At 33.3% G+C, this 13018-nt stretch overlaps 1 protein-coding gene across 1 annotated transcript in view; it reads left to right on the top strand.

Moving 5' to 3' along the window:
- Window positions 1-13018, top strand: part of ABCA12 (ATP binding cassette subfamily A member 12) — a 156119-nt gene that overhangs the window by 95347 nt on the left and 47754 nt on the right. The window contains exons 18-23 of the mRNA XM_016150022.2: window positions 630-769; window positions 2494-2613; window positions 5597-5687; window positions 7841-8020; window positions 8604-8919; window positions 11748-11862. Of these exons, the coding sequence (XP_016005508.2) occupies window positions 630-769; window positions 2494-2613; window positions 5597-5687; window positions 7841-8020; window positions 8604-8919; window positions 11748-11862 (962 nt within the window). The remainder of the gene's footprint in view (window positions 1-629; window positions 770-2493; window positions 2614-5596; window positions 5688-7840; window positions 8021-8603; window positions 8920-11747; window positions 11863-13018) is intronic.

The following is a 13018-nucleotide window of genomic DNA, read 5'->3' on the forward strand; positions in this document are numbered from 1 at the left end:
TCCTTGCCAATTGATAATAGAAAAACAGGCCTTAAATCTGCTCAGGTCATTTTTTTTTCCCTTTCTAGAACTATAAATTTGTATCAACATAGAAGAGTTTCATAACTACAGCAGAACTATAAAGGTTTAGTGGCACATCAATGCCAGTTACCTGAGCTATAAACTTTGAGATACAAAACACAACTAGCTAAGCTCTGCCAAATATTGTATGCAGGTTTAGCATAGTGATAGGAATGACTCATTTATTCATCTTTTTTATTCTGTCAACAAACATTTATTGAATAGCTCTTGTGTATCTGGTACTTTCCTAGTAGCATTTTTTTTTTTTTTTTAAATTAAGTGCTGGCGAGGTAGATCTATTGGAGACAATTTTGAAATGTGATTTTCAACCTTTCTAACTCCTCTTGGCAAAATGTATCACTTGTTATGGGCTAGTTTATTAGGTTAAACGTTTACATCTAAAAAAGATTTGTTACTATGCTTTCTAACTTTGATATCAGAAGCCTCACATCTGTTAACAGTGCTAAGGCATACGTTTTTCGGTGTGATAACAATAATCCGTGTCAACTTCCTATCAGAAAATAGATTCAAAATATACACTAAAATGTTTTATTATACTTTTTTTCCAGCACCATTTTGCTTCTCGCTTTATAAAGACATCATTAATATGCCTGCTGGACCTGTGATTTGGGCTTTCTTGAAACCTATGTTGTTGGGAAAAATTTTGTATGCACCTTATACTCCAATCACAAAGGCAATAATGGAAAAGGTTTGACTTATAAATCTAAGTTTCTATCTTGCATATTAAGATGGTTTTTAAAGTAGCCAACTTCCAGATTTACTTTATTTGACTCAAATTTCTCTATATCTTACTTACTATTGACCTTGGCTTTCTGAACTGTTAATAATTCTCCACTTCTGCTCTGTATATGTGTAAACAATGTAGATTGGGTGGTGCCCTTTGAAGAGAATGGACCATGTTGATGCTTGAGAATTAGATTTATTTAAGCAAGCCTTCAGAGTTTTCGATTTATCTCCAAAAATCTTTTATAACTCTTGTCTAACTTTCGAAGTATGTAAAAATAATGGCACTAGGAAAAAAAATGATACTAGAGCAATATATAACTAATTTAACAAAAACAATTCCTAAATTATAGGTTCTTGACTTCATATTTGGTTGTACAATTTAACATTTCATATAAGAGATAGATGTTGAGAAAGGCAACATTATTAATAATAACTATGCTTTTCATCTACCTCATTTAACTATGATAGCATTCCCCTCCCATTTTTAAAATTGGCTTTAATGATAAAATGAAAGTGAAAAAAAAATCTCGGCTTTACCATTACTTTGTCATTAAACTATAGTTTATGTAAATATAACATTATTTTAAAGTGTTTATAAAGATAGACATGAGGTCATCCCTGATTTCTAGAATGTTCTGTTTTATTATTTGATTTACTGCTTTATTGACTACTTGCTTCGACATAATTTTGCAAAACTGAAGTCATTCCACACTTATTTTCTAAGTTCAGACTTTTTTCTTCTTTCCTTTTTGTTCGACTCTCCTTTCCTCTTTTTGTCCCTTCTTTAGTTTACTCTTCCTTCTAGTAAACTAATGTTAGCATTCATAGAGATGCCTTTCTATAATTTATGCACATTCCTCTCATCTTTTATAAATTATGAAACTATATGTACATTCATATGGAGAGTTTGTTTACATTGTTAAAATTAGGTTGCATTATAATATCTTTTTATGCATTTCTTAACTCACACAATAATACATTGTGAAAATTCTTACAATTCAATAGGTAAATTCGAATTCATGCATTTTAAAGATTGAAATTTTTTTTCATACCATAACATTTATGCAGCTAGTCCTCAATTGTTGAATATTCATTTAATTTCCAGTGTTTGCTTTTGGTTTTTGATAATGTAAATGATGTGGCAACAAATATTCTTGTGCATATGACTTTAGATAATACTTTTTTTATTCCAGTGAGATGAATGTTCGAGATTAGGAATTGAAGGATATCGTATTTTATTTTAATGACCGTTGTCAGATTGCTTTCCAAAAAAGGCTGTAACACTGCTATTTCCACAAGCAATATATGAGAGTATCCTTCTTCTTATAGCCTTGAACTAGGATGTTTTTTTAGCAGTAAAGTTAAGAGTGTCAGTGGTAAAATAAATAACTTGTGAGAACTCCAGAAGACATGCTTTCATTTGGGCTGTAATTTCACGCTGGACATGAAGCAAAACCTAAATTTTCCAGAATTTTTATAAGTGACCTTGAGCTTTAAAAGCTTCCATGTAAAAAGTTTTGACAATATGGAAAATTTTCAACAACATGTTTGACCTTTTAGAAGTATTTCTTAAAGTTATGTCACAAAACAACCTTAAGATACATTTTTGAAATATAGAAAAAAAATACTAATAAACTGGATCTATTTTTTCTTTCTTTATTTTTATTTTTACTTTTTGTCTTTAAGTCTAATGTAACGCTGAGGCAGCTGGCGGAATTAAGAGAAAAATCTCAAGAGTGGATAAATCAATCACCACTTTTTATGAATTCCTTCCACCTGTTAAACCAGACGATTCCGGTGCTCCAGGTAGGAGATGGTTCTGTCATTCTCCTTCATACAAACTATCATTCTTTGAGATCTTAATCACCTTTATTATGGGAATGGGCAGATAGGAACTTAGAATCTATATTCAACAGATTAAAATCGCCTCTCCTTCAGAGAGTGAGTCTGAGACAAGATAACAGATCTGTCACTCACGTTCATAATCGTCCTCACCTCTTGCATTGCAGCTCCTCTGTCTGTAATTCAGGGAAAAACCATTTTACAAGTTGATCTTGAGACATAACTAGTGGTGTCTCTTGTCCAAAAATAAAATGTTATAAAAAACTACTTAAAATATGCTTCTTCATTTATTTCTCTACTTTAAATGTTTTGCTATTTTAATAGGTGCAGAATTCCTAAAATACTAATATTCTGGATAAGAATGTTAAATCAATAAAGTTCTTTGATCAAAAAATATGACACTCTAAGTTAAAGATTTGACAATGCAACTCAAATATAATGCACCTGGTAGAAAAGTGTAATTTGCTATTTTTGTAAAAAGATGCATAATTTTCCCCCATAATATTATGGGGGAAATGTTCCAATCACAAACAGAGTTACTGGTAATTAAAGGTTAACTAGCAGAGTTAGAACAGTTTTCAACTAAGGGAGAGAAAATTGACAGTGATGATGTCAAAAATGACAGGAGCTTCGAGAGAGAATGGTTTGCCTATCAAAGAATTGAGAGAGGTCCTTGGAAAATGGATGGAATCCTAGGATATTTTGGAAAATAAAAATGCCCTTCTTTGTAATCATGCTCAAGAAATTAAGCATAGAATGAAGAATTTGTATCATACGACCTGTCAGAAAAATTATACCCAAAAGATATTTTATTCAATTTTTGTTTTGGCTAATAATTAGTGCATAGTTATAATTACAACCTGACTTTTATTATAAATGATACAATAAATTTCTAAAGTAGATATTGAATACATTTAATTAATAAAAAATAAACTTTTCATCAAATATTTTCCCTACAATTACTAGGAAATTTGGATTTAATAATAAGTGTGTTCATTTTAAGTGGCCTTTTTTTTTTTAGTGACTCTCAGGTAACGAAGGCTATTTAGACAGTATTCTATTGGCATATGTATTTTCATGAGTGGGAGATTACTCTTCTAAAACTTTTTCTGTAAACAAATTAAACAAATAAAAAACACATGTTATTTTATTAAGGAAAGTTTTATTGGCTGAAGTGGTAAATTAACAAAGGACATGACCTATTCATTATGGTTCCCAAGTGTAGTCATTTATTAAGAAACTCTGTGACCATGTCCACAAAGAGATCATCATCTACTGAGAGTGTCTTCATTCTGTTCTAGACCAAAATAAATTATTATTCTCAATGATTGAGGGCAAATTTATTTCTGCAAATGTGCACAGAATTTGAAGTTTCGCACTTTTGGGCCAAGACCTGGCTTCACCCTTGTGAACCCTAAGGCCAATTCCTTAAAATACGGATTTGAAGTTTGTGAATATCCGAAATGATAACTACTTCATAGACTCATGAAGATCATATGTGTGAAAGCATTTAAGAATAGTATTATAAATCAGAGAGAGGACCGACTATGAAAAGTGTAATGAGGAAATGGAAATAGATTCAATGGGTCATCTCTGAATTGCAGCTAGCACAGTGCTTTGCCTACTGGTAATGCTCTAATTCAGATTTTCCATTATGCATCAGTTAATTCTTGGTAAAGAGATTCCAGTTATCATGGTTTATATCTGTGTGATAGCCCTCGGTCTACATTCTACCAACTACTCTTAGATCACTCAGCAGCTATGAATTTATTAAATTAATTCCATAATATATATGTTTGTTCTATTAATGCATATTATTCTCATTTATTTATTTCCATATTAACAAAACAGAAGATATTGTTAAGAAGGACAAAATAATAAGTGATACTGAACTATATTCTAAGAGAACAACCAACTTAAGCCTAGCTCACATAAAAACTAGGTCATGAATTTACACTAAGATGAATAAATATTTTTTTAATCGATTTGAATTTTCTCCGTTCAACTTTCCCCTTGGCTCTTATTGTGGCTCCTTAAGGGAATTTACACAGTTTCTTTAGCTCTAACTCTGCCATCTGTTAACTGGGGCTAATAAAAATACCACAGGTGTTATTGAAAACTGAGAAAATCAAGGAAAACTTTATTAGACAGTGTCCAGCACATAGTAGGACCTAAGTAAGTATTACCAAGTAGTACTTCTACAGTTTTAGAAGTTATATCTCCTAATTTGAAGCTAGCTATAAAAGGCTTCATACTTTAAAAGTTATGTTTTATTTTAAAATTTTTAGTCCTTCTACATATATAGAGTAATTTAAAATTTTATCATGCTTGTTTTTTCATGTTCACATGGTTACACTTATTACAATATAAAATAACATCATAGTAATTTACATTTGACTATTCTGGTAAGAGTAGTCGTTCATCCCTACTTTAGAGAAAAGTAACCTGAAACTGGAAAAAGCCGAGTGCTTGCTGAAAGCTTCACAGCCAGAAAGTAGCAGAACTAGTACACAAATGAGTTGTAATGTCAAATGCCATGTAGATATTACAATTTTTAAAAGTTGTTTTTGTTCCAGTTGAACAAAATTCAACCATGAACCATCAAAATTGTGTATACCATATGTTAAAAACGAATGCTATAATAGCCCTAGGAAAAAAGACCATTAAATAATTTCCTAATATTGATTATTATGGTCATATCTGGGCACTTTCACATGCTGACTAATTTGTGTCTATAAACAAGCAAAAGCCCAGCCTTTCAAGCCATTACCAGCCACATGCCAACTCTTTCTTTCTCAAAGATTTGTATGCAAGCCTTTGCAAGTTGGTACATTGATAACAATAGCTAGTAGTGGCTACTGCATTTCACCGTGGATATTATCAGAGAGACAATGATTAACATGTTTTCTTCTTGTATTGAAATGGATTTCCTATTATTACTTGTTAGAACACTCTCAGGAACCCCTTTGTGCAAGTGTTTGTAAAATTCTCCGTGGGACTTGATGCTGTTGAACTATTGAAACAGATAGATGAACTCGGTGAGTCCAGATTCACACTGTTATTCACTAGTCATATTGGAAATGTAAAAACATTGTTCCATATGAGAACTTCTTTTCATTTTCTTCTATATTTGGTTTCTAGCCAGTTTTTCAAAGAAAAGTAAAATCCTACAAATATCTGTTCATCTTCTTCCCAGTTAGTTGTATAATTACAAGTTGTAATGATTATTTGGCTACCCAGTGTCTGTTATAAGTTTTCATAATTATAATGCAATATATTCTATGTAAGTGCTGCTTTTTCTACAATCATAGGTAGGTTGGTAGGTTAGTAGAAATAAGGACACTTTTTTTGTGTGCTAGTTTGAGGAAAAACAGATCCTTAAAGGACAAAGAAAGATAAAATGGTTTATTTCTGGTCACATTATCATTTTATCTCCTCTGGCTTCAGTATTACTTTGACTAACACAGAACATAACTGGAAGAGGTTATTGAGTTAGCAAAAGCAAAACAAAAGTAATGCAAAGACTCAAAAGGAAATAAACCTAAATCAGTAGTCTGGTTGGATTCTCCTCTCACGGTCATTTAAAAGGAATAGGCCATAGAGGATCAAAGGAAGCCATCTGAACTTATGCATTCCCTCTGCCACATCCCCACCTTCAACCGAAGAGTTGCAAGACATCTAATTCAGTCTGTCTGATTCACCGTTGCTATGCAACCACGGGTAGAGGACGGGATTGAGAGCATCAGAATTTGGCAGCAGTAGAGCAAATGCCCCTCCTCTTCTCTGGAGCTACAGGTACATAGTGCTTTAGGTTGCAAATCAGTGGGGAGGAATCATGCCTACATTTATACTATGCAGTGTATATAACTGTATGCACTTTATGATACCCCAGTTTGATTAAAGAAAAATGTTAGTGATTTATTCTCTAAAAGTACTATTTGGGTAAGAAACCATTGAAACAAAATATCAGAGATATACTACAAAGTTCTTATAAATTTTATCATTCATAACTTTAGATATAGGAGATGATTTTTAGAATCTAAAGTAAGACTAAAATGAACATAGCAGCAAGACTTGATGTCTGTGTGATTGTATATGTAACATAATATCTAAGAGGTTGTATAGTTTGAATTTGGGAGACACTGACCTTCACAGCTCTTGTTGGATTCTGTTTACCAGTATTTCTAAAGAATCCTTGGTGTTTTATTGATTTCCAGTGGCCACTGGGGGCTACTGTTCAACCACAATTTTACCCTCCCCCACCAACATCTATATCAAGCAAAACATTTCACTTTAAATTCTAAGAAATTCAAGAACCTGCCCTCTGTGGGAAATTTGGTTTTATACTGGCCAATGGAAGAGAACTGTTTGGGTTCAGTTAGGAGGTATTTATGATTTAAACAGCTTTCTCAAGATTCATGATGATCAAGTCAGTGAAAATTTAATTGGCCAAGTGATTTATTAACTTACAATTTTATATTTACCCTTTGTCTCAGTTGATTTCCTCATAAGAAATCATGAAATCGAAGAGCAATTAAATGCTCTTCCGGAGTAATTACCTGAAATAAAATCTTGATTATTTTATCTAGATTAAATATAGATATCATAGAGATAACCCACATACAGTTTTAAATCAAATAATATTAGAAAATTATAAGTATGTGGCACAGATTCTCAGTCTCCAAAGAAATGATTCTGTAGCACAACTTATTGAATTATATAGTTTATTCATTCTACATGCTCTGTATAGACTTTCCTTTGTTTAAATTCTTTCACTCACATTCCCCAAACAAAGTAGGCATTACTGTTTATTTGAAATTTCATCTCTAATTTATAGTTTTTTTTCTAACTACATATAGATAGATTTTTTTTGATTATTCATGTTTAGTTATCGGTTAATTAAATCGTAGTGGAATATACTTTTAAGTTAGCTTGTCTCATTCTTTAAAATTGAGTTTATTGTATTTGTAAATATCCCAACATTCTCCTCAATGAATATTTGCACAACTGGACACATTTTTCTAGATATAGAGTACTAGACATTTTTAAAGTAAATTCTACAACTTTCTATTCTTTATAATCTAGTTTAATATATTTAACCAAAATTTCAATATTTTATCTCATTACTACTAGAAACAACATTAAATTATATTATAATATGATTTTTGTCTGTTTTGCTTTCCTTCTTTAGATGTTCTAAGGCTGAAATTGGAGAACAGCATTGACCTCATCAATCATCTCAACACACTGTCTTCCCTGACAGTAAATATTTCCTCCTGTGTATTATACGATCGTATTCAGGCAGCAAAAAGTGTAGATGAAATGGAGAGAGAGGCTAAAAGACTCTACAAAAGCAATGAACTCTTTGGAAGTAAGTGTTAGTCTACTAGAGTTTGAGCTTCTCTTTGTACTAAAATTGGCCATATTCTTCCCTCACCTCTTTCATCCAGAACTCAGAAAAGTAGTGTGGGGGTCACTATCTCCTCTGATGTCCTTAGAAACAAGAACCTTTCATGTAGTCAACCAACCACATTGTCTGAGTGGCCTTTCACAAACGTATGACTTTGTTGGTATGGCTAAAATTAAGACTGAAAAGGATTAGATAGTTACAAGGTAAAGTCAAGCCCATCCTCATAATCAGTCAAGATTATTTATTATTTATTTTATTGTGTGTGTGTGTGTGTGTGTGTGTGTGTGATTTCAGTAAGTGGCTTAGAGTGATATATTTAATCCAGCCATTTAGTTTGTGATTGTATCCTCGAACTCTTGCTTTGAATCTCTGAGTATGTCACTCTCAATTAGCCATTTTTTTCCTATCAATTAGGAGCTCAAACTTACTATCACATTACTAACTTGATTACTTACATTTGGCCTCACCCATGCGTACCCTCCAAACAATGAATAATGTCAATCATAAAATAACCTTTCTGCTGTTGTTGCCATTTTATTTTTAGGTGTTATTTTCAAGCTTCCTTCTAACAGAAGCCAACACAGAGGCCATGACTCTGAAGATGTCTCTCTTCCTCCTGTCGTAAGATATACCATCCGCATGAGTCTCAAGACCTCACAGACGACGAGAAACATAAGAACCAAGATTTGGGCCCCGGGACCACATAATTCTCCATCACACAATCAGATATATGGCAGAGCTTTTGTTTATTTACAAGATAATATTGAAAGAGCAATTATTGAGTTGCAGACTGGAAGGAACTCTCAGGAAATAGCAGTCCAGGTCCAGGCAATTCCTTATCCCTGCTACATGAAAGACAAGTAAGTCTGTGCACTTCCAGCCCTTGTTAATAGTCAATTATTTTTTTGAGAACTCATTTATGTCTATTCATTCACCTGTATCAAGAGAAAGGGATAATGTTCGGCAAACCTTTGTCAATGCTGGTTTTCATGATAGAGTTCACACTACAGAGCACCATTCTACTGTAGCTCCTCTTCATTACCAAAGTGATGGGAATATCTTACCAAATGATCCATGTTTTCCTTATCATAACTCTTAGTATTCCAAAGACTTGGTCTCCAGAATTTGGAGAATTGGATTCCAGACTTGAGAGCATCGTTGCATGATTTTTAATGTTACCCACTCCCAGTGGGTCTTACTTTTCTCTCATCAAATGAGGGAGTTGAACAAGACAATCTTAAAATTATTTTCCAACTCTCATATTTGTTTAAAAATCTGTGAGTGCATGGTCAATTTTAAAGAAAAACTTGATGGGACAAATCATTGCTCAACTCTCTAAAATAAATGTTGTGCCATCTAAACCTATGTTATGTATTATCAGTCCACTTGCTAGGAAAACTTATCTAAGGTGTTTTTGCTAAAAGAACAAAAAATGTAAAGGTCATGCTTTTAAACAATTGAATTTGAATGTTCAAGAAATCTGCCCATCAGGTACCACTGAATGGCTCCTCTACTTTGACCACGGTAAAAATGAATGAATACATACATAAAAATAAGGCTGGAGGACAACATTTTTAAAGCTTATCCTACATAAAAGTTTGAGACCTAACATGACTTTAAAGGAATTGTACCTGTTATTCAGCTCAGTTATTGCAGTTTATATACAATTCAGATGCTTCTGGATGCTTTTTCCCCCCTTTTTCTCTTTCTGTTGATGCTCTGTCTCCCTTGGCTGCTTCAAGAGCTATAGAGGAGATGAGGTTATGTAACCCTTTGTGCAGCAGTGATATGGGCAGACAGGCGAGTATTTCTTCAATGGGTTGTCAAGGTGAGCTGCTTATTGTGAAAGCCAGTCAGGACCTTGCAGCCTGAACCATATGTGAACTGCAAAGGCTTGCAGGAATAGCAAAGACCTGTGGGTTCAACTAAATGAAAATTCTCATCTATTTTCTTGCTCACACTTTTTTCCCCGTGTAAATTCTGGTATCTGGGATGGTGAGTACCTGGATGTTTCTTTTAAGAAAAAAAGTAAATATACTCCAAATTCTTTATGGGAGTATGATCATAATGCCTTAATGTATACATATAAACTCTGTTGCATACAAAGCGCTTTCACACATATTTCATTTGTCCTACCCAACAACTTCCTGAGGTAAATGGAGCCAGGTATTATCAGCCATACTTTCCAGAGGAAAATAAACCAAAATTCAGAAAGGTTAAGCATCTTGTCCTAAGTTGTACAGGTGGTGCCTCGCTGGCCCTTCAATTACAAGACCAGAATTTTATCCTTTATCCTCTATCAAACTTAAAATACACAATCACTTGAAAGAAACATTACAGGGGATTTGTTATTAATAAATGAGGGCTTTTGCGTAATTTTAGAGCCAGAAACAGCATAGAGGCTGGACCTGAGTCAAGACCAAATTCATTCAACAAATATTCTTTAAGTGCCTTCCTATGCCAGACAGTTTTCCAGGAACAACAACAACAAAAAATGGATATGGCCCCAACACTCACTCCTCCCCCACAAAAAATCCCCCTGCATATCTATGATGGTGATACACTCCTGATGCTAAAGTGGGAATGAATGATGGTGATGTCATGTTCCATTCATATTTGCATTTTTCATGAAGAACTTGAAGGTAATTCCTTAGGCTTATTGATTAAAAAGGAAATGGCTTTGGACCTTACTCCAAGTAAAAGCTTCAGTGGAGGCTAATATGCAAAACGGATCAATTTAGAGTTTATTTCATTGAAAACTATTCATGTGCCTTAGTCCATAGGAAGGCGGCTAATGCAGGAAGCCATAGCTTTCAAACAAAGTACAGTCCCTGGACCAGAAGCAACAGCATCACCTGGGAAATTGTCTAACATGCAAATTCCTTACCCCACCCCAGATGTAACAGATCAGAAGCTTTTGGGTGGGGCTCATAAATCTGTATTTTAATAAGCTTTGTAGGTGGTTCTGATGCATACTCAAGTTTGAGAAACACTGCATTTGAACTTTCGGGTATCATAAGCAGGCCACTCAGGAGTGTATTTGGGTCCCGATGAAGTTTCCAGTGACCCTCCAGTTAGCACATTACCAGGAAAGACATTTTTTATACTGTTTATAAAACATCTCCTGAAGCATTATCTTGAGGAACCCAAGTTATTTGTCTACATTTCAAATGGAGTGTTTTGAGTTTTATTTTATTTTATTTGGGGAAATTTACTTTTAATAATCACTATGAGCTTCCAAGGAGTAGACAAATACAGTAATTTGAGAAGATATAGCTTTTAACTAGATAAATCAATTATCATCTAATTTTAAATCTGCCTTTTAGATAAGAATTTAGTTTAGGCAGAAGGGTTGTGAGCCTTGAAATTATATCTATATAATAATTATTTTCCTGGACAGGGCATACTCAAACACATTTTAAACAATATGACAATTTTATCTAACAATCCAGAGCTGTTTTTGATTCTGGCAGCATTACAGTAAGAAAATCATGGGCCCACTGTTAAGTCAGTTTCACATTTCATAAATAAAGGAATAATATTAATAATTATTCTCAATTTCAAAACAGGAGTGTAATTTCAGTGTAAGAATGAATGTATTCTTTGTATATTATAATCTGCAAGTATAACTTTCATTTTGGTCACTGGATTTTTTTTTGTTTGTTCATTTGTTTTTGTTTTTTTACAGCTTCCTAACCAGTGTCTCTTATTCTCTTCCAATTGTGCTCATGGTTGCCTGGGTTGTATTTATAGCTGCATTTGTAAAAAAGCTTGTTTATGAGAAAGACCTTCGGCTTCATGAGGTATGTTGAGAATCTTTTTCTATTATAAAAAAATTTATATTTTATAATAATTATTACTATGATTTTCATTGTGCCTATATAAACTCAGCCTGATCCATACTTTATGAATTAAAAAAATATTTACGCATCATAAAAGCAGCTGATAAGATGATATTTATTTCCCCAAAATGTTATATAGAAGTTATTTTATAAGTACTTCTAAAAAATGAAATCTGAATAATTCTGAATAAAATCTAAGTACAATTTATGATCCTAAGAGTAATTTTTGCCCAAGAAGTTACCTATAGGACTTAGGATCTAACAGAGTAAGTTTAAATAATAAAAGCAATACCATTAAAGCAAGAAGATTGTTGGCATGGTACCTAAATGAGTCCAAAGAAAAATATTAATATAGATATACAATTGACCCTTAAGTAACGTGGATGTTAGGGATACCAACCCCTATGCAGTTGAAAATCTGCCTATAACTTTTGACTCCCTCAAAACTTCAGTGGTTCCATAGTATCTATGGGGACCCCCACAGATACCAAAACTTCAGATGCTCAGGTCCCTTATGTAAAATAGTATAGATCGATGCACACAGTCAGCCCTCTGCATCAGCAGATTACTAACCACAGATTGAAAATACTACTTTCCATCTATGTTTGGTTGAATCCGGAGATGTGAAACCCAGTAAAACAGAGGGCAGACTGTATATTGAAAAAAAGTTGCATGCAAGTGGATCCATTCCATTAAAACCTAAGTTGTTCAAGGGTCAACTGTAGAGATAGAGATAGATGGAGATGGAGATGGAGATGGAGATGGAGATGGAGATGGAGATAGATAGAAATAGTGAGAGAGAGATGATATAGGATATAGAAAGACATAAACACAGACATTGACATATGGCTTGTTTCACCTCTCATAAGGCACATTTTCTTCCCAGTATCTCTTGTCTCCTTCAATTACCTCTTTCTCTATCTCCCACTAGCTTGTGATTTATAGACTAAGAGTTTCATGTTATGCTACTTATTAGAATAATAATAGAAGACAGGATCTAGGATATAAAGGATGATCTCTTCTTGAGCATATTCTCCATCATTGTTCTCAAATCCAAAATATCAGACTTCTTTTTAGAATTTATGAAAAAGCATTGTGTGATTCTTGAACTGTATTG

This window comes from Rousettus aegyptiacus, unplaced genomic scaffold (assembly GCF_014176215.1).
Source record: "Rousettus aegyptiacus isolate mRouAeg1 unplaced genomic scaffold, mRouAeg1.p scaffold_m13_p_2, whole genome shotgun sequence".
Taxonomy (NCBI): Eukaryota; Metazoa; Chordata; class Mammalia; order Chiroptera; family Pteropodidae; genus Rousettus; species Rousettus aegyptiacus.